Source organism: Lissotriton helveticus, chromosome 4_1 (genome assembly GCF_964261635.1).
Source record: "Lissotriton helveticus chromosome 4_1, aLisHel1.1, whole genome shotgun sequence".
Classification (NCBI taxonomy): Eukaryota; Metazoa; Chordata; class Amphibia; order Caudata; family Salamandridae; genus Lissotriton; species Lissotriton helveticus.
In genome coordinates, this window is record NC_136063.1 from 1218845477 (window position 1) to 1218868163 (window position 22687).

At 48.6% G+C, this 22687-nt stretch overlaps 1 protein-coding gene across 2 annotated transcripts in view; it reads left to right on the forward strand.

Annotated features, from left to right (window-relative positions):
• LOC144829052 (NFX1-type zinc finger-containing protein 1-like) overlaps positions 1 to 22687 on the forward strand; it is a 1360324-nt gene that overhangs the window by 1001032 nt on the left and 336605 nt on the right. For both annotated transcript variants that reach the window (XM_078687796.1, XM_078687797.1), the window contains exon 15: positions 17192 to 17337. In XM_078687796.1, coding sequence (XP_078543922.1) covers positions 17192 to 17337 — 146 coding nt within the window. The remainder of the gene's footprint in view (positions 1 to 17191; positions 17338 to 22687) is intronic.

The following is a 22687-nucleotide window of genomic DNA, read 5'->3' on the forward strand; positions in this document are numbered from 1 at the left end:
CCCACTGCGCGGGTACTTGTTAACGGCCATCTGTCACCTGGGATAACACTAACGAGAGGCACTCGACAGGGGTGCCCCCTTTCCCCCCTACTATTTGCCATCGCAATATAACCATTGGCGTGAAGGATAAGACAGATGCATAAGGATAGTGCTTTCCAATGTTTTCAAAGGCAGATGTCTGTGTCACTGTACGCAGATGACGTTACACTTTATGTCAAGGATCCACAGGTGAACCTGAATGTGATACTACGAGAATTCCTGTTGTTTGGCAGGATATCAGGCGTAAATATAAACTGGTGCAAATCCCAATTTCTGCCATTAACGCCTGCCGTGACCAAATTCCCGTTAGACTATCCGATTGAATGGTGTGATGAGGATCTGAAATACCTGGGAGTGCGAGTCTCAAAAGATAGGGAAGAAACGTTGCGTATGAACTATGGCACGGCTGTTACGAAGCTACAAGACACCGTGACACGCTGGATAGCGCTGCCCCTGTCCATGGTGGGTCGCATTTCCTTGATCAAAATGGTGGTACTCCCACGTTTTCTATATTTTTTCCTAAACATCCCCTATTATCCGGGACACTTTTTTTTCAAAACTTTAGGGTTGGAGCTCATCGGACTGGTCTGGGGAGGGCGACAGCCTAGACTTAAATGGAGTGTGATGGTGCAATCATATGCTAAAGGAGGGTTTGACATCCCTGACTTTGAGGCTTACTACCTCAGTGCTCAGGCGCATTTTCTGTACCACTGGCTGCGTCCTACTCCCTATATGCCACAACTAGCGGCGGAGGTTTGGATAGCGCGCCCGCTTCCTCTAACCGGCATCGTACACGGGCCGGCTGATTTCTTGGACATGCACCCTATGACAGTTTCCTGTACGGTAGATGCGTGGCATAGAATACTCTGCAGATTGCAACTCCCTTTGCTGTATGCACCACGCATGCCTATGACATATCACCCACAATTGGCAGTGTTACCGGAGACTGGCTTCCAAATCATATGCAAGAAACTGCAGAAGTCCACGTGGGGAGACGTGTTTCGCAATGGAATATTCTGCACTAGGGAACAGTTTTTTGGTGGCACTGACCCTACTCCCCTGGAGGTTTTGTATTACGTGCGGCTTCGAGAAGGGATGAAAAATCTCTTAACGGAATATCCTACTGAACCTGAGGTCGTCCCTCCGTTGGTCATGCTACTTAATAGCACTGACGGCGCGCACCTGGTTTCTGGCTTATATGGAAGTATACGTGCACACACCTTGGAGGTTGGTGGGAAGGCGCGCAGCTACTGGGAACACGACCTGGGGGAGGCTATACCTGATGATACATGCGAGTATTGTTGCGAACTGACAGGTCGCATAACGTCTAGTTGCAGATTTAAAATTATCCACTATAAATTTCTACATCGCATCTACTATACTCCTGCAAGGAAATATCGGTTTCGCTTGACAGACTCTGACCGTTGTGAGAGATGTGGGCAACCAGCGGCCGATTTCTTCCACCTAGCCTGGCTATGCCCACTGGTTGCAGTCTATTGGGAACAGGTACACAATGCTTTGGAGAGTATGCTATCTATCAAACTTATCAGGGATCCACTGCTCTTTTTATTGGGACACACACCGCACATACCCAGAACACACAGAAAATTTATTGATACTGCTCTTCTATTGGCTAAAAGAAGATTGGCGTGAGAATGGGGGAGGGGAAGAGCCCCGAAATTCAAGGAATGGCTCCAGGACATGTTGCACAGTCAGGACCAATATACCTTATATGCTGAAACACAACCCATAAAATCTAGACCAACAGATATCTGGGGACCGCTACAATCCTACACATTACAACGAGAGATAGACGGGGAGGGAAGCAGGTGCCAACAGGATGCTGAAGCCCCGGAGGGCCATAGGGGAGGGGAAGGATTGCGACCGTCTTGAATGTGTCACTGAATAACGTTCTCACCTGAGTCTATGTAGTCGATTAATGTTTCACCGTGTTGGGCCTTGAGCTGCGTGATATTATTGAATTGCTTCCCTGTTAAACAAATGCTGGTGTTATTGCTGATAGCTGATTAATGTACTGGTTGTAAAATGTCACCCCACTGCATGACTTTGTATGTATGGGATAGTCCCTTCATTCGTCACCCTACCGTCTTGATTGAACGATTGCATACTGTAACGATGTAGTGCCTTGCCGATTGCCCATTTACTTTGTTTGAGAAAATGTTATAAATAAACGTTTAAAAAAAAAAAGTATACATAGCGTGTGATGTATGTGTATGTGTGAGAAAGAATGTTTGAGACATATGAATGTAGTGAGTTTGAATAGAAATGTATAGAGGGTAATGTTTTATAGTAAATTTGTGTAAAGTTGCATATGTTTTGTAAAGATGGTTTTTGAAGTATAAAATTGGTGAAAATGTAACCAAAAAATGAAGTAAAAGAAAATGAAAAATAAATAGCTTCATTCTGAGAAAAAAATGTGATGACACATATTGTTTAATTCGTATGTATCACTGAATGCAAATAAGAACAAGAACAGTATTGGCACTCTTTTGTTCGGTATTTTCCAGGGATCAGAGCAACCTCGCCCAGTTAAAAGACTTCTATGATGCCATGTGCCTCATATTTGGGTGGCCTGACCCTCCTGGCGCGCCTTCCAGCCTCAGAGACTCAACAGGGGCTCCATTGGGTTCTGCAACGGGGGTTTCGGCACCGGTGACCGCCAATTGTTCCGGACCGGAGCCGGGTGTTCCCTTGCAACCTTCCCTAGCGATGGCCCCCAATGTGAGACTCCTGGTGCCGCCGGCACGCTCCGGTGGCACCAGCTCCATTCTCTTCCCCGACGACCCGGACCCGGATCTGCGCCTATCGGTGCCTAGTCCAGCACCCGAAGACACCCTTGGGACCAAAGTCGATTGTTCAGCCTTCTTTAGAGGGGCTAGGAATGGTGGATGATTGGGAGGGGTCGCTGGACCCTTTACAAGTCCAGCCTATGCAATAAATGAAAAGGTATGAGTAATTGGGTGGCCTGGATACCTCTACAGATTCTGGCATGCGTTTTTCCCCCCTCCGTGGCTACGGCGGAGGGAGCTATATATGCTATGGTGGTGAGAAGGGCAGCAGAGGTCGTGGACCTTCTGCTCACTTTGGTGAAAGTTAAGACGAACATCTTGACAGAGGTCCTGCAGCCGGGTGTCTCCTCGTTGGAACCCCTCCTGCCTTTCAACAAATACTTGACTGATGTCCTTCTGGGAACCTGATCTAAGGTCAGCACGGGCCCCTGTGAATAGGACAGTTGCCCACCGTCATCCCTCTGCTCCAGGTGACCCGAAATCCCTTATTAATCATCCTACCCCTAAAGGTTTGGGGGAAAGACCGCTACAACACGGGTGTGTTTCCTCTCTGCACCCCCAGACAGGGAATCCAAAAGATAAGTTGGGGCAAGAAGGTTTTTTCCTCCACTAGCCTTGCATTACGGTCGATAAACACTGCATGCCTATTGGGCCGTTACGCCCACTCCTTGAGGGAAATGGTTGTGCAGGTGCTGCCACAGGTTCCGGCGGAAGCCACTGGTCATTCTCTCCCAAGTGGTATCAGGTAGGAGTGTTGCGGCAAAGTTCATTTTTTATTGGGGCTTGACACCACCGACTCGCTGGGCAGAATAATATCATCGGCGGTGGCTTTTTGAGGCCACGCCTGGCTGGTTTCCCTTACGGACATGTCCTTTGAGGGCACCTGTTTCTTCAGAGACCAGGCAGACATGGCTCTTGAGCGCTTTTAATGGCTCCTGGGTTACGGCCAAGTCCTTGGGCCTCTCAGTGCCCACTCATCCCCGTCTACTTGGGTTTTCAGTGGCGCCAGCCATATCCCACTTACAAGACCCCGCTAGTTCAGCAACATCTGTGCTGCTGTGGACGCGGCTCCTTTTGACCCCCTGGGTCCAGCCAGTCCTCTCCTCCCTCTGCAGCCTCTAAACCTTCCTAGTCTGGCCAGTTATGGGCAGGCAGTTAGTGGCAGGATCAGCCATCACCTCTTCCTCTGGCAAAACATCACATCAGACAGGTGGGTTTTTCAGTTACTCCCTTCCCTTTGAGACTAACCATCCATCCATGCCACTGACTTGTGACCAGCTGACTGAGGACCACCTGAACTTGCTTCAGGAGGAAGTCAGGACTCTCTTGGCCAAGGGAGTCATAGAGAGGGTTCTGTCTCCAGAAGTCGGCTGTTGTTGCTATTCCTGCAACTTTCTAGTCCCGAAAAAGGACAAGGGCCTTCTTCCTATTCTAGATCTGCGAACCCTCAACTACTTACTCAAAAACGAGAAGTTCAAAATCCTCACTCTGGCTCAGGTCTTGTCGATCCTAGACCCTGGAGACAGGATGTTGGCGTTGGACTTGCAGGACGCCTATTTTCACATTCCCCTCCTGTCTGCCCATTGGCGCTACCTGCGGATCACGGTAGGCCACAAGCACTTTCAGTTCACATTCCTCCCCTTTTGCCTTACCAGCGGCCCTCTGGTGTTCACCAAGCTGATGACGCTGTTCGCAGCTCATCTGAGCAGATCAGGGGTGCCAGTCTTCTCCTATCTCGATGACTTGTTGTTGAAGGCGAGCTCGCCCCAGACTGTCCTCACCCACCTCCAGACTATAACAAATCTCCTGCTTTTACTGGGGTTCACTAACAACGAGTGGCGACTCCAGGATATTCAGGCTGTGATACTGATGTTTCAGCCTTTATCCTGGGTTTTGGTGAGATTGACTCTGAGGCTGCTGGGCCTCATGGACTCCTGTATCCTTCTAGTGACACATGCCAGATGGCATATGCTGGCTCTGCAGTGGACCTTAAGTTTCAGTGGGTGCAGCATCAGGGGAATCTCTCCAAAGTAGTCCAGATCTCAGAGGGGACTGCATAGTGGTGGCTGACCCACCGCGATTGGGCAAGAGGCAAGTCCCTCTCCCAATAAGATCACACAGTACTGACAGATGTGTTACTCCTGGAATGAGTCGGCCATCTGGGAGAGGTAGAGATCAGAGGACTATTTTCTCAGATGGAACCCAAACTCCACATCAACGTACTGTAGCTCTAAGCGATTCGCTTGACATAGAAAGCTTTTCTCCTTTCTATCAAGGGAAAGCTGGCCCAGGTGTTTACGGACAACACCACCGCCATGTGGTACTGCAACAAAAAGGGCGGGATGGCGTCCTGGACCCTTTGTCAGTTGGCCCTCATCTCTGGGCATTTCTGTAATAACAGGGCAGATCCCTGGTGATTGGACACCTGGTGGGTTCTCTGAAAGCCAGGTTGGGCGAACTCAGCCGTCGATGCCTAGCGGATCACGAATGGCGTATCCATCTGGAGGTGGCACAAGGCCTCCTTTCTGAAGTGAGGAGAGCTTTGGTTAGATCTGTTCGCTTCCGCCGAGAACGCGCAATGTCAACAATTTCGTGCGCTGGAGTTTCTAAGGCAAAAGACACAAAGATGTTGGACGGAATGCAGAACAAATCAAACATTCATCCCCAGTCAAGAGATCTGGGTTAAATCCATTTTCTTTTGCTCACCATGCCACACCAGTTTAGACCCAGCCATGTGCAACTCAGTCTTGACCCTGCTCCTCATGGGAACAGTGCAGCCTGAACTACCAAGCCAGGTCCTCCCTGGACCAGAAACCAGCATCCTGGGACCGGTTTTGGGGTATCATGCCCCCATCAGCCAGGCTAGCTTGAATCCAGTGGCACAGTGAGCCCAGGACCCACGTCTGGCAATACCCTGCACATTTAGAGTGAGAAAGCCAAAGACACAGAGATGTTGGACGGAATGCGAAACAAATCAAACATTCACCCCCAATCAAGAGATCTGGGTTAAAATAATTTTCTTTTGCTCACCAGGCCACACCAGTTTAGACCCAGCCATATGCAACTCAGTCCTGACCCTGCTCCTCATGGGAATAGCCCATCCCGAACTGCCAAGCCAGGTCCTCTCTGGACCAGAAACGAGTGGCCTGAGACCCGTTTCAGGGTATCATCCCTCCTCAGCCAGGTTAGCTTGGCACAGTGAGCCCGGGACCTACGCCAGGGCATACCCGGCACATTTAAAGCGAGAAAGCAAAAGACACATAGATGATGGATGGATTGCAGAACAAATCAAACATTCACCCCATTCAGGAAAGTAAACAACCTGGTCGTTACAATGACTGCGTTGTAACAACGCATACCGTTACCCCGCACGTCCTATCAACGACTTGCGGAGGGGGGAGAAGGTGTTAGATTTCAAATCCAACACCTTCCCTACTGTCCACACGAACTGGAGTTGGAATAGTAAATTATACTAGTCCAATATTCAGCGCCCCCCCCCTCTGCAAGTCGTCGTTACTACTTGCGGACTAATGGTATGCATTGTTACAATGCGGTCGTTGTAACAACTGCGTTGTAACAAAATGCGGGGTGACGGGCAGCGGAAAAAAGAGGCATATTCATTCAAGAGACCTGGGTTAAATAAATCTATTGTTCTTTTGCACACCATGCCACCCCAGTTTGGACCCCGCCATAACCAAATCAGTCTTGACCCTGCTTCTTATGGGAACAGTTCCGCCCAAACTGCCAAGCCAGGTCGTCCCTGTACCAGAAACAAGCATCCTGGGACCAGTTTTGGGGTATCACCGCTCATCAACCAGGCTAGCTTGAATCCAGTGGCACAGTGAACCCGGAACCCACGTCTGGACATACCCGGCACATTTAGAGCGAGAAATCAAAAGACACACTGATGATGGACGGAAAGTGGAACAAATCAAACATTCACCCTCACTCAAGAGATGTGGGTTAAATCCATAGTTCTTCTGCTCACCATGCCTCCGCAGTTTAAATCCAGCTGTATGCAAATCAGTCTTGACCCTGCTCCTCATGGGAATAGTCCAGCCCGAAGTACCAAACCAGGTCCTCCCTTGACCAGAAACAAGCATCCTAGGACTGGTTTCGGGGGTATCATGCCCCCATCAGCCAGGCTAGCTTGAATCCAGTGACAAAGTGAGCCCAGGACCCACATCTGGCAAAATCCTGCACATTATGAGCTAGAAGACAAAAGACACATCAATGATGGACGGAATGGTGAACAAATTAAACATTCACCCCCCAGTCAAGAGATCCGAGTTAAATCCATTGTTATTTTGTTCACGATGGCACTCCAGTTTAGACCCAGATCAGTCTTGAACCTGTTCCTCATGGGAATAGTCTGCCCATACTGCCAAGCCAGTGGTAACACCATTCCATGTGGGGCAATCAGTCACCTTGCCCACTTTCTATGCTCCTCCACACCCCCTAAAGAGGATGGTCTTTACTCAAAAAGAGCGATTTGTTTTACCTTGTCCGCACTAAATATTTCCGGGTGGATGACCAACCATTTGTGGGGTACGTTAGATTAAAGAAGAGTCGTGCGGTGCAGAAGAGGGGCTGCCTTGCGATGGGTCGTCCTCTGCATCAACACTTGCAAAACTTTGGACAAGAAACAGCCTTCTGAAGGCTTAAGCGCTATTCCACCAGTGATAAGGCTGGCCCACAGCGTTCGAACATGGTGTTCCAGCCCTTGACATTTGTCAGGCATCAACATGGGCGTCACTGCACAAGTTCACTAAGCACTACTGCCTAGACAGTCCAGTTCGCATGGATGGCCTTTTTGGCCACTCTATCCTGCAGGACTTCCTGGTCTAAACGTGTCAGAAGTCCCTCCTCTGGCAATAGTATAACTTGGATATCTATTCTAAGGTAAGGAATCTGCGGCTAGATGTCTCTATTAGATGGATAAGTTACTTACCTTCGGTAACGCCTTATCTGGTAGAGACATAATCTTAACTGCAGATTCCTTACTGATTCACCCATCCTCCCCTCACAGCAGACAGGTTTTAAGGGTCAGGGCTGGCGCCTTTCAGGGCCCTAGTAGTTCTAAACACACCAGTGTCAGTATACTTTATGGCTCCACACTCCTGGCACGGAAAGTGGTGAAAAGTAACTGATGTCAGAATGCCAACTTGGTGCCTATATAGGTGGCACAGATGTCACTTCCGGCGTGGACTTTGCCACATACCAGCCTGGGATATTCTAAGGTAATGAATCTGTGGCTAGATTATGTCTCTATCAGATAAGGCAGTGTTTCCCAAACTGTGGTCCGTGGACCCCCAGGGATCCCTGACACATTTCCAGGGGGTCCGCAGGCAGCAGTTTTAAAAGCAATGCAAAGTTCCTTCTATAAATAGCAGTTTTTGAGCAACAATAAACGTGTCAAGATAATACCAGTGATTAATGTACCTGCTGGAGTGAGATGAGTGTTTTGTCCAGTGGCAGCTTTGAGTTGTCTAATGTGGCACAGAGGGTTGATATGCGTACTGCAAAGAACGTGTACCATACATTTTAAAAAACAGCATTTTATATGCATAGGTCAGTGGGTTACTGCTTTTGTCAGAGAGATTCTTTTGTTAAAGTGCAGTTCATAAGTGACAATCATAATCTAGCACAGTGATCAATAAACTGTCATCAAACAGCTGCTTGCAAACTGCAAGGTACAAGTTCGTGACATGTTTTTTCCCAGTCTGTCATTATCCTGATGCTGCTAAATAGGTTTATTTGGGTGGAAATACAGTTTTATTGTGAAAGTCAGTGCTAACCACTGTGTTATATTCTGAATCCAGAGTTTGTGCTTCTCCAGACCAAGCACTCATTAAAAATGCCTACCAGTATGAATGACCTGTGAGTTCTACACCTTGTAGTCCCCTTTGCCTAATGTAAAATGTTCTAAACACTGATTTACACATATGATTCACTATCTCTATATGTGTGTGATGTAAATTGCTCTGACATCCTACAATGGTATGAGAGATGCTATAAAAAATGAAATACACGTGACAGGGGGCTATGGAGAGATGAGAAGCACTGTTGGAGGGTGATAGTGGGGGGATCATTGAAGAACCCCCAGAAAGATTTTCGTATTCTGGTGCATAGTCAGGTCTTCCTTTACTATTCTTTAAAAGCTAATAAAATTCTATATATATATAATGATAAATGTGTTGTAGAGTGCACCATTGTTTCCTAAATTTCTTAGGGGGAGAGCCTCCCAAAGCCCCCTTTGTAGTGGTCAGGCTCACTAACTGGACTTGGTGTGCACCGTATGGGGACTGGTCTGAAATAATTTGCCAGGGCTGCTTTGGGTTTCAAGTCTGGCCCTGGAAGGAGCAGGAGCCTCGTACTGCGAAATAAAACCAACCATTGAAAAGTTAGTCATGGATTTGCAGCACCAACCTTCCCATTAACCTTTTTCATTTTCTTGCAAATTCTTTCAATATAAAATACAACAGAAGTGGCGGAGAGTGTTGTTAGCCTCCTTGGCTTAACAACACACTCCGCCACTTTCAGAAACGCAGGGCTGCACCATATGTACAAGAATATGGTGCAGCCCTGCGTTTCCCCTGCGCTGGCGCTACACTTAACAGGGTAAGTTTGTTTATGTAGTGGAAGGTCCTCATTCCTGCACATAAACAATCTTGAAATGCAGCACACATGGAAGTTACAAAATGTATTTTTTTTTAAAGATTGTTGATGTGCAGGAAGGGTCACCTTCCTGAACATAAACAATCCAAGGTGTTTTGCAAAAATGAGAAGAAATGAAGCATTTCACCTTGTTTTGCCAAGTTAAGACCATTTACGCTGCCCTTGTAAACGAGGGCAGCGTCAAAATCAATGGGTGTTGCAGGGGAAACGCCCACCGCAACACCCACTGCCCACTCCTTTCACGCTAAGCATTGGGTGAAAGGGGGTCTTATTTACAAGGCACCGTTTAGCCACGTTAAGTGGGTTATCAGTGCCTTGTAAATAAAGCGAACCCCCTATCGCCACGGGAACGTCTCAAAAAGTGATGTTCCCATTGTGATAGGGGCTTGTAAATATGCCCCTAAAATAATTAGTAATAAGAGTATTTGTTTTGTGTGCACACGTGTGTTAATTTTTTTCGATTTACTGTTTTAATATTTGAAATTTAAAGCCTACAAATTGCTTGGGGTCCCTGGCTTCCAGTGGTGACTCATTGGGGGTCCTCAGGAGTCAAATATTTGGGAACCACTGATATAAGGCATTACTGAAGGTAAGTAACTTGTCCTTCCAGGTGTGTTGATGTTATATATGGGATAAAGTACTCTCTGCTACATATTATAAGGATATTACAAGTTACCAAGGAGTTCCTTTATAAGGTTATGGAACTCCAAGGTTACTTGCTATATCTGTATCATGTATGGCAGGGGGTACGTTATCCCATATAATACATGATCACATCATCACCTCTCCCACAAACCACTTAAAACCTTGTTGAGTAGTTATTTCATATAAAATGAAAGGGCGTTTACAAACATGAAAAATAGAACCACTAGTGCAAAATTCAACATAAAAAAAAAGTTGTTAGCTAGTTGTTGATAAAAAATATATGAAACAGTTGAATTGAAATCATTTTTTTTTAAAAAGGCACAGCAGAAACATGTTGCCATCTACTGTCTGCTTGGCACCGTAGAGTTAAAAGTAAAACACAAAGCAGAAGATAGAAAAATAACTTTTTGTTTTGCAGCGTGAATCTTTCTGGATTCACTATGCTGTGCATTATTCCGCGGTCTTGTGGTTGGGTCCGGAATCGTAGTCTTTTTTTTTTTTTTTTGTCGTAGCCCAGGTGGGCGTCGGCGTCACACCTCCTTGGGTGCATTTCCGGTGACGTCGGCATGCTTCCTGCGGAAGCTCCCACTCTTGGGCACCATCTTCAGATTCTTTTTTTCCGCGGTCGGGTCTGGATCGTTCCCGTTTGGGCTCCAGACATTTTTGGAGAAAGAAGAAGGAAAATACAGAAATTAGAAAGAAAAGTCATCTGAAGACTCCAGGAGACTTCATCGACGAGGAGTCAGCAAATGAGAAGGAGAATTCATCGAGATCTTCGACGAACGTCGACGAACACGCGACCAGGGAGGCCCTGAGCGCTCGATGATGGACAACACGCCGTTCAAGTTCTGCCGTAACTGCCACCACAAGTACGCGCAGAAGGACCAGCACCCGGTATGCAACCTTTGTCTACCGGTAAATCACGAAAGCGAGGACTGCAACGCCTGCTCCGCCTTCGCCCCGAAGACCCTTCGTGTGAGAGAGAGACAGAGGGTAGCGCACGCCACCCTGCAGGGGAAGGCCCCGACTCCGTCCCTCTACGATCTGGGGATGTCTTCCGAGGAAGAGGACAACGCTGCCGCCGAAGACGACAGCTACACGGTCGTAGAGACCGATTACACGAAGACTTCTGATAAGGTAGGAGACTCTCCGGCCCCCAAGAACCCGAGAGACTCTGAGTCTCGAAAAAACGAGGGCAAGGCCCCGAAAGCGCCGACGCCAAAACACCTGGCGTCCGCGAGTACTCACAGGCCCAGCGGATCCTCTGAGAAGGAGACCCCGGCGCCGAGAGCTGTTGAACAGGATCGATCGACGCCGAGGGAGAAGGACCCTAAACTACCGACGCCGACCAGACCAGAGACCCAAAATCCGGTTCGACGTCGAAAACTTCGGCACCGAAAAGCACGGCGCCGAGCCAACCGCCGAAAAGAGCGGCCGAACCATCCGACGCGGAACACGCAGCCGAGATGGAGAAAAAGAGAAGGCGCCTCGAGGCCGAAACGGAAAACATCTTGCTGCGGAAGAAAGAATTCGACGCAAAGATGAAAACATTCACGATTCCACACAAGACCAAGCCACCAGTGGTGGAGGTGGTCGAGGAGGAAGACGAGGTCGCCGAGGAACAAGACCCGGACGTCGAGGTGGTCGACGACCAGGAAGAGGACGAGAATCCCTACGATAGTTGCAACTATGGGGAGGAAGAGGACAGTAGGACGGACGCAGAGTCGGCCCCCTCTGACCTACAGGAGGTGGATTACCTAGATGTCGACACCGACAGCCCGGAAGAGGCGGTCGACACATATCCCTCGAGGCCCTCGCCACCGGACGTCTTCGGGGCCTACAACTCGGTGATAAAGTCTGCCGCAGCGGCATTCAAACTCAAGCTCGACGAAGAGAAGCAGAAAGCAGATTTCCTTCTAGAGACATTGCTCCCCACACAAACAAGGAGCCAGTACCTACCAATGCTCGACAGCGTCTTGGCTCAAGGGAGGGAAGCATTCAGGGAGCCCGCAACATGCAAGGCAGTAACTCCCAGAACAGAGAAGAAATACAAACATTCCTCAAAAGACCCACCCTACATTCAGGGCACGGTCTCCGCAGACTCCATTATCACGGCCACAGCAAGGAAGAGGGCTAACGTACCCACTACTTCTGGACCACCACCGGATAAGGAGAACAAGAGGATGGCTCTGGTGGGCAGAAGGATCGAATGGAATGCCGCGACCCACTGGCGCATGGCTAATTCCAAAGCCCTGATAAACAGGCACATGTACCAGATCATGGAGGAGCTGGGGCAGTTGGTGAAGGACCTGCCCCAGGATGCCAGACAGAAGGCCGAAAAACTGGTTGAAGAAGGGAAGAACGCGGCAAATTCTTGCCTTAAGACGGCCCTGGATGGAGCAGACACCTCCAGCAGGCTCATGATGATGGGTGTCACTGAAAGAAGACACGCCTGGCTCAGGATTTCAGGTTTCAAACCAGAGGTGCAACACAGCATCCTGAACACACCGTTCAACGGCGATACGCTTTTCGGAACAACAGTTGATGAGAAGCTCAGTCAACTAAAAAAGGATAACGAAACAGCAAGGTCCATGGGAGCATTGCGGTTCAGAGGCAACGGAAGGGGCACACCGTCACGGAGGCATGGCGGGAGAGGTGGAAACCAGCCAGGTACATCACACCAGGCTTTCCAACAAATGCACCAGGCAGACTCGCAGGCTCAGCAGGGTCAACAGAAGCAGTCCTGGCAATACCAACAAAGAGGCCAGTCCTTTAGAGGGAGAGGAAATGGACGTGGACAGAATAGAAGAGGGGGACAGCAGCCCGCCTCTAAGTGACTTAAAAAAACTCTGTGTGCCCGCCCACAGAAAAGATCCCAGGGGCCAGCACGTACAGAGGGGTCAAGACAAGCTAGACATCTATGACCACATAACACCAGTGGGAGGAAGATTAAGATTTTACCTCCAAGAATGGAGAGAAATCACATCAGACAAATGGATCCTCAACATCATCCAATTCGGATACTGCATAGAGTTGGAGGGGAGGCCAACAAGCAGAAAACCAAAAAGAAAACCACTAGCAAGCAAACAGCTAGAGCGTCTTCAGGAAGAAGCAAAGAAACTCCTGCAGAAGCAGGCCATAGAACGGGTACCCTTCGAGGAAAGAAACAAAGGAATATACTCAACGTACTTCCTGGTACCAAAAGTAGACGAGACAATGAGACCCATTCTGGACCTAAGGTTCCTGAACAAATTCATAAGAACGCAAAAATTCAAAATGACCTCCCTGCAAGAGGTGCTCCCGCAATTGCAGATCAGGGACTTCATGGTCACGATAGACCTCAAGGACGCCTACCTGCACATCCCAATGAACAGAAAGCACAAGCATATGCTCAGGTTCACCATCGGAGAAAGCCACTACCAGTTCACAACACTAGCCTTCGGGCTAAAATCAGCGCCAAGGGTCTTCACAAAGTTCCTCGCAGCAGTCGCAGCGCAACTACGAAGGCAAGGAATACACGTATACCCTTACCTGGACGACTGGCTGGTGAAAGCAAACTCATACCAGAAATGCAAGCAGCACGCACATACAGTGACGAGCACGCTCATAAGCCTGGGGTTCTCCATCCATTGGAAGAAATCATCAATGGAGCCGGAACAAGTGAAGATCTTCCTGGGAGCACAGATCAACACCTTACAGGGCAAGGTGTTCCCCAGCGAGAAGAGGGCGAGGGCGCTGGTGAAGGAAACTCGCCTCTACCGGAAGGGACAAGCTCGGACAGTGAGGACTGCGAGCAAGATCATGGGGATGATGGCATCATGCATCCACCTGGTACCAAATGTACGACTCCACATGAGACCCATTCAAGAATGGCTACAGGAGCAATGGTCACAAGCTACAGGCAGTTGGGAGGATCTAGTGGTTGTAACGCACGCAGTGCAGAAGGAGATGACATGGTGGACCATGGAGAACATAACAAGGGGAAAGCCTCTAACGCCCCCAACGCCAACAGTGACCATCACCACAGACGCATCCCTGAAGGGATGGGCCGCTCACATGGAGGAGCTCAAGGTGAGGGGACTGTGGACGCCAGCAGTTGCGACAAAGCACATCAATTACCTAGAATTGAAGACAATCTTCCTTGCACTGAAAGCTTTCCAAACAAGACTGTACAAGCACAAGGTGTTGCTACAAACAGACAACACCACCGCGATGTTCTACATCAACAAGCAGGGTGGGACACAGTCAGCCACGCTTTCAACGCTGGCGCAGGAGATATGGAGATGGGCCATCCCTCTCAAGATAGACCTGCTAGCCATACACCTACCAGGGAAGGACAACATACAGGCAGACTGGCTCAGCAGACAGACATCGGCATCCCACGAGTGGGAGCTCAATGCTCAAGAGACAAGGTGGCTGTTCGACAGATGGGGAACGCCATCAGTGGACCTGTTTGGCACACGCCGGAATGCAAATGCCAAAACTTCGCATCCAGACAGCCCGAGGAGGAGTCCCTGGGGAATGCCCTATGGATAGATTGGTCCAGGACATTTGCTTACGCTTTTCCCCCAATACCACTGATGCACAGAGTGCTGAGCAAGTGCAGAGCGAGCAACATGACCCTGATACTGGTCGCGCCACAGTGGGCCAGGCAGACATGGTACTCGCAGATCATGGAGATGACACAGTGTGCACCCCACAGATTCGGCAAGAGGAAAGACCTGCTCTCCATGCAGAACGGAGAGGTGCTACACCCAGAGCCAGAGAGCCTGAGCCTAGTAGCGTGGCTCCTGAGGACATAGAGTTCGCACATTTGAGACTGCCAGAAAGCACCCTGAGGGTCCTTCGGGAGGCACGAAGGCCCAGCACTCGGAAGTGCTATGTTGCAAAATGGAAAAGATTCACAATATGGTGCAGAAAAAAAAGACTTCACAATAAAATGAAGAAGGACTCCACAGTGCTGAAGTACCTGACGCACTTGCTGGAGAAGAACCTTAGCTCATCCTCGTTAAGAGTTCACTTGGCAGCGATAGTCGCCTACACAAGGGGAGAAACATGCAGGAGTTTCTTCACATCACAGGTGGTGAAGAGATTCCTGGAAGGAGCGAAAAGGATCGCACCACCCAAGCGGGTGCCGCCACCTGCATGGAACTTGAACATAGTCCTAACGGAACTCATGAAAGAGCCCTTTGAACCACTTCACAAGGCCTCCCTAAAGATGCTAACTATGAAAACAGCTTTCCTGGTTGCAATAACGTCCTTACGCAGAGTAAGCGAGCTTCAGGCGCTGACGCTACAAGAACCCTACATACAAATACACAATGATAGGGTTGTGATGAGGACTGACCCACACTTCATGCCGAAGGTGGTGTCCAAATTCCACATGAACCAGTCTATACAGATACCGAGTTTTTTCCGAAAACCAACCACTAGCGCAGAGCGAGCTCTGCACACCCTGGACGCCAGAAGGGCAGTCATGCACTACATTGAGAGGACGAAGGGACACAGGAAAACAAAACAGTTCTTTGTGTCATTCGCCAACCGTTTCATGGGCAAGGCAGTAACCAAAGAGACTATTGCACAATGGATCGCACAGACAATTCAACTCTGCCACAAACGTGCAGGACAAGAGCTAGCAGAGGGGACACGTGCCCACTCCACTAGGAAAAAGGGTGCTACAATAGCCTTCCTGGCTAACACACCCATACAAGACATATGCCTGGCGGCAACATGGGCTTCGGTGCACACGTTCACGAAGCACTACTGTGTGGATATACAGATGAACAAGGAAGCACAAGTCGGACAAAAGGTGCTCCAGCACATATTCAATAACCAACGCTCATCTTCCACCCAGCCGCCACAGAAATGAAAAACCGCTACAAAATCTATGCACAGCATAGTGAATCCAGAAAGATTCACGCTGCAAAACGAATAGTTTTCTTACCTGTCGGTGTAGTTTTGCAGCTTGAAGATCTTTCTGGATTCACTAGCGAACCCACCCACCTCCGCCAGAAAGATGAGGCTGGAGAGAGAAGAGGTGGTTAATAAAAAAAAAAAAAAAGGACTTAAAAGTACAAGCGGTAAAATATCACCTAAATAGAACATTGCCATTACTTCGGAAACGAAAGAAACACGGAAAAAAAAGAACCCGAAGATGGCGCCCAAGAGTGGGAGCTTCCGCAGGAAGCATGCCGACGTCACCGGAAATGCACCCAAGGAGGTGTGACGCCGACGCCCACCAGGGCTACGAAAAAACCCCCAAAAAAACAAAGAAAAGACTACGATTCCGGACCCAACCACAAGACCGCGGAATAATGCACAGCATAGTGAATCCAGAAAGATCTTCAAGCTGCAAAACTACACCGGCAGGTAAGAAAACTATTCGTTTTCTGTTGCTTTAAACAGCTGTTTTAATTATGCTCCATGGCCTGACCTGCTGTGTTCCCCTCAGCTGATGGCTCAAGCACCAGGAATTGTGACGTCAGAACTCAACTGTATTAAGAATTTACAGTTGAGGTCTGACATTTCTTTATAATCAGTGACAGGTTGTGTCAGAAGTCCCGATAGACAGACAGACATACTCAAAGACAGTATTTTCATACATTATATATTATATATCTTTTGAATATGTTTGTGTGCATATATTTAATTGGCATGTGCCTGAATAAGAATGATAGTTATTTATTGTAATGGTTAACGTTATTCTGAGTTTTATGAGCACTCCAGTACAGAGAATCGTACTATAAATAGTTTTTTCATAGGCACGCCCGGTGAACTAAGTTTCTGTGTGGAGCCGTAAGGGTAAAAACGGCATATTTGAAGTAAAGATGTATTGATTTTGTGTTAGTCCACACAATAATATGAATCAATTGTTAAATTTTGAACATAAATCTAAATGTGGCCAACTGTGTGTCTGCATTATGAGCAGCAGGGAAAAGCCTGCTAAGTGAAGCTGCTGTAATAATCACTGCTGCCACTTTGACCTTACAGAAATATGTAATACTTTTGTTTCTTTTTAGGTGCTGCCAAATATAGAAAGGTACTTCAGGAAATCCGGCCCAAAATTATAATCGTTGAAGAAGCAGCAGAAGTCCTGGAATCTCACATTGTGGCGACACTGAGCTCTGATTGTGAGCACCTGATCTTAATCGGAGACCATCAGCAGGTAAACAAGTGTGCGCGCGCTCGTACTAGTGACGTTGTGCATTGTAGAGGATAATGTAGAACGCGTACAGCATGCTACCGGTCACCAGCGAGGCTCCTTTGATTCCGAGACGACAAACTGAGGGGTTAATTAAAGGTATTATGGTGGAACTCCGGTTCAGCAGAGGCCCTGATGGCCTCTGATCCCAACAAGTATCCCTGACACTTCCCTGGCAGAGTCGAGGCAGAGATCTCTGTGCTGAAAGCGCACCCGCCGGTGGCTGCTGCAGTTTCGGAAGAGCGGCCAGCTCAACTAGCACTGTGTATTTTTCGCCCACTGATCATTTGGTTATTTGTAATTTACTTATTTTGCTAACAGATTCGCAAAGCCGGCTTTCAAAAAACGAAAATCGGTGACCCTGATGCGCCGGGAGACTTCACCTTGCACGTGGGGGCCCTTGTTTCATTTTCCTGCCATGGACGCTGTGCCTCATGTGGGCCAACTTGTCAGTTGGCTCATCTCTGGTGGGACGACACACCAGCTGGCCTAAAAACACAGACGTTCTTAGAACTCTGTTGGACGGTAGCACGGTGTAGGATCTAGTTCCTTTCAGGTTAGTAATAGAGCTGTTACTCCTCTGGTGAGAAAACAATACACAGTCCTTCAACCAGCACATCTGATCAAGGTCCCCGAATCTACCCCTCTTTTATATCGCGTCCAGCTGTCTTGATCAAAGAACTGTTTGAACCATTTTTCTAGCAATTTTAGTTCCCCAGTCTTCTAAGTCTAACCGGAGACTCGCTTTCATTAAAACTCAGTGCATACCAAGTAATTGCTACAGAAATATTTGAGATTAGGTACGTGTGGCAGTAGGTGCTAACATCTATTGGTTTTAATCTTGTATATACTGTTAAACTTTATTGCACAATGCATGACAGCTTGTGCAATGAACATCTTCCCATCTGAGGGGCATATTCTCAAGGACCTATGGCCGATTTATCTGCACTTTTGAGCCACAAAAGTGGCGATAGATTAATCGCCCTATTCACAAGCTGGTGCAAACTGCAGACATCACCAGTTTTCCAGCGATATCTGCCGCAAAAAACATCGCCATGGATGAGAGCAACAACTAACTCTAACGATATGCAGAGTAGACGTTCCCGTGCAAAAACACACAAAAACGCCACTTTGCGACATTCTTAACGACCAGCCAGATCTGCGATGCGATCCAAAAACCGGCGATAAGGCGCATTAGCGGCAGGGATTTAACTCTTGCCTTTCACTGGTGTTAAGCAGAACGATAACCTGCAGTATGAAAGGGAGCCCAGCCCGGAGCCACATCTGAAGACCAACACATCTCATGGAGCTAATGATCATGCAGCTCGGAGACCCAAGAGGACAACAACACCCACCACCACCACCCCCTCTCCCCCCAGACTACCACAGAGGCAGCGCAGAACAAGACAGCTGACTTTCTGAAAACGGTATGGCCCCATGTGAGAAAGTGCCATCTTTCTAGCATGGTATGCCCCCACTTTTTGGTGAATTGCTGATGTGCTTTGACTGAGTGTGCCCTGGGCTCCTGCCAACCAGGTGCCCAGGGCCTGTGTTCCTTACCTAAAACTGTGTTGAAACTGAAACCCAATTGGCATCTCTGGCCACCTGCCAGCCCCTAGTAAATGGTACCCTAGGTACCCAGGGCACGGTGACCTGAGAAGACCCCTAAGGGCTGCAGCACTGGTTGTGCCACCCTTAGGGGCCCTGTACCCTGACACCCACACTCTGCCGTCGCAGGCTGAGTGTCTAAGTACAGAACTAAACAAAGAGTCGACATGCCACCCATCCCTGGGTACCATGCCCACAACTACACTGCCCTGGCATCCATCAGCCACCCTTCTAGCTAGGTACCCTATGCCAGTGGTGTGGGAACAGATGCATTAACCCTGTGCCCCTATAGTACCCAGGGCCATTCCTGGGCACTGTAAGTGCAGTGCTACCATTAAGAATATATGGTACTGGGAGGTTGGGAGGTTGTCATTACGAACTCCACAGCACCATGATGGCTTAACTGAAGACTGAGAAGTTTGATATCAAACTTCTCAGCACATTAAACCCAAACTGATGCCAGTGTGGGATTTAATGTAAAATGCACGACAGAGGGCATCTTAGAGATGCCCCCTGAAACCTAACCAACTCCCAGTGTCCTGACTGCGTGGTTACCGAGGCTGCTACCACCAGACATGTTTCTGGACCCCTGGGTCGAGAGCCTGCCGCTCTCGGGGGCCTGAAACAATGCACATCCTGGGACGAGGTGCCAAGCCTCCTCCCCCATGTTGGGCAGGGGAAGCTTCAAAGGCATGCCCCCTTAGTGAGCTTCTCCAGACCACTTGCTGTACTCAGCAACTGGCCCCCACCGGTTCTGACCCCCACTCTGGCGGGAAGAACAACGGGAAAGCCTAAGTGAGGAAAGGGGTGTGCCAGCCTAGGCCAACTCCACCCCTCAGGTGGGAGAGGCGTGCTGAAGCACAACTCCGGGCTCCAGCCATCTTGAGGATGGGGGGCCCTGCCCAATCAGAGCTAGGATCCTGCCCTCCTCCCACAGGAGAGGAGCAGGCTAGGGGGTGTACTCACCCCAGGACAGGGACCCATTGGTCCTTGTCCTACCTGTAACGCCCCATAAATTAGTATTTAGGGGCACCCTGAACCTTCCTTCCTCAGATCCCGATTGCAACAAGAAGAAGAACAACCCCTGTACCACAAATAGTACTTACAACAGACGCATCTCTCACAGGATGGGGAGCCCATCTCCTACACCATACAACTCAGGGACAATGGACCACTCAACAAAAAGTGCTCACCATCAATCACCCAGAGCTGCTAACAATATTCTTAGCGCTCAAGTCTTTCCAAGTACATGTAAAGAACAAAGCTGTCTTGATCAGGACGGACTACATGACAGCCATGTACTATATACAAAAACAGGGGGATACACACTCTCTGCAACTGTCCCAGCTTGCACATTTGGAGATGGGCCATTCCACAAAAGATATATCTACTAGCAGAACACCTTCCAGGAGTTCACAATCCGATGGCAGATCTGTTACTACCTGTAACGCCCTAAAATTTGTATTTAGGGGCACCCTGAACCTTCCATCCTCAGATCCCGATTGCAACAAGAAGAACAAGAAACAAGAAGACCTGCCTTGCAGCTGCTAACAAGAGGACAATGCCCACTTACTTGGCCCCAGAACCCTACAGGCCTTTTGATCCTTGAACCTGCTCCTGCGAAACCCCGGCGCCTCCTGCGGACAGCAACCTCGAAAACCCCGGAGGACTTGCCTTCCTTGAACCTTCCAAAAGACTGGGACTCCCACGAGCAGTGGTTCTGCTCAAACAGCAATAACCCTGGTGCCAGCCTGGAACTGCGAACCCTGCCCACTCTGCACCCGCCGAGCCCGGCTTGTGCCCGAGTGATCCAAGATCACGAGGACGTCCCCCCGGCGACTGTGATCCGGAGTCCCGTGCCCAAAGACCCTTCTGGACGACCCAGACGACGCCTGCAGCCTCAAAACCAGGGACCCCTCCAACCGCGACCAGTTGAGGGTAAGATTTCCCTACACCAAAAGACACCCCTGCACCCAGCGCCCTGGGGCTCCCTGTGCCTTCCTTTAGGGTACCTACCTCTTCTCCAAGATCCCAACTTACCTCTCAAAGTGGTGGTCGCACCTGAAGAATCTCCGTCCCCGAATCTGCAGCCTTTGTTCACTTTTTAACTTTCTCTTTGGATAACATTGAGTGCCCGACGACTCGAAAGCACCCTGCACCCAGCCGCCCAAGTGCCGCTGGAAGTGCAACTACTACACTACTTTACTTCCCCACTTGCCCTGAGTAAGTGACCAGGAGCTCAGCTCCCACAGCTGTGTGGCCTGCTTGCTTGCAGCCACTAACCGAAGGCCCCCTACCCTCTTTAGGATTGCATCGGGCCTACTCTCTCTGCACCCAGCTGCCCCTGTGCCGCTGAGGGTGTAACTACTGTGCCTTTCCAACCCTGGGAGACCCCTGAGTCTATGCCCAGAACCTTAACTCCACCAGTCGAGTACTTGCCTAAAAGCCAATACCTCATTTTCCTTCCATAGGTTAACATTGACTGGTTTCACTTGGAAATTCTTTTAAGTGTGGAGTTTTCAAACTTTAAAATATTCATCTAAAATTAGCCGAATAACGAATTCTGAATTACTCACCTGTGATCAGGAGAGAAGCCAGTACTGTACCGTTTAGCCCAGTACTGAACCGAAAAAGTAATCATAACTGTACTTTCCAGTAATCTGAATTTTCTTCCATAGGAAACCATTGACTATTTTTCTGTGAAATTTCTTCTAAGTGTCGATTTTTGCAAAGTAAAAATATTCTTTAAAAATCGCTACTGTAACCAAAACGCTTTTACTTAACTGTTTACAGTACATGTCCCGAGACTGAATCTAGGATCCAGTCATGGGGTTAGAAAAGTAATCTATAAAGTAATGAATTGCATTTATCTAGCAAAACCCATTGAGCTCAATGTTAAATTGTGTTTGAAATTGTGTTGCCTATTGCAACCACTGTAGCTATTGTGCTTACAAAGTCTATTGCCTTTTTGCAAAGTAATTACCTAAAGTCACTCATATTGAGAAAAGTATATTTTGATACCTGTTGGTTCTAAAATAAAACAACTATATCTATGATATAAAACCATTGGCCTAGAGTTCAGTTCTTGAGTGTGTGAGACTATTTACTGACTGAGTGTGTACAACAAATGCTTTACACTGTCTTCTGATACTGCCTTACTGCTCGACCAAGCTACCACTTAGAGAGTAAGGTTATATCTAACTTTAACCTCTGGCATACCTCTGGAGACTGGGGACTCTGTACACACACTGTACCTTACCAGTATATATAGAGCCACTTTCTTACACCCCAGTCACACAATTGCAGAATGTGGGGAGAGGTGGGAACCAAGTATGTGTGAAGGAGGCAAGTCACCCATGAATAAGAATGTATACAATGCCAAGTGTGGCGGTGATGTGCTGGACAGACTTCCGTATGCAGAGCACAGATGTCCATATGGACATATACTGCTGGTGTTTGTAGTGTTGTGGACAGTGGACGCAACCATGTTACCTCAGGCAGTGGAGAAGACCTCAGTCATGAAACTTTGTCGTCCCCCCTGTGAGCGTAAGCTGAGTGTCCAGTCCAGCGTATGAGTGTGAATAAATATGCCGGGGCACTGGGCGTTGTTCACTTCTGGGGGATGGCCAACGCCTCTGCCAGGGTGGCACCCCTCACCCTGTTTGGAGTCTGCCGGTGTGACCGTCAGCCTCCTCAGCCGATTGGT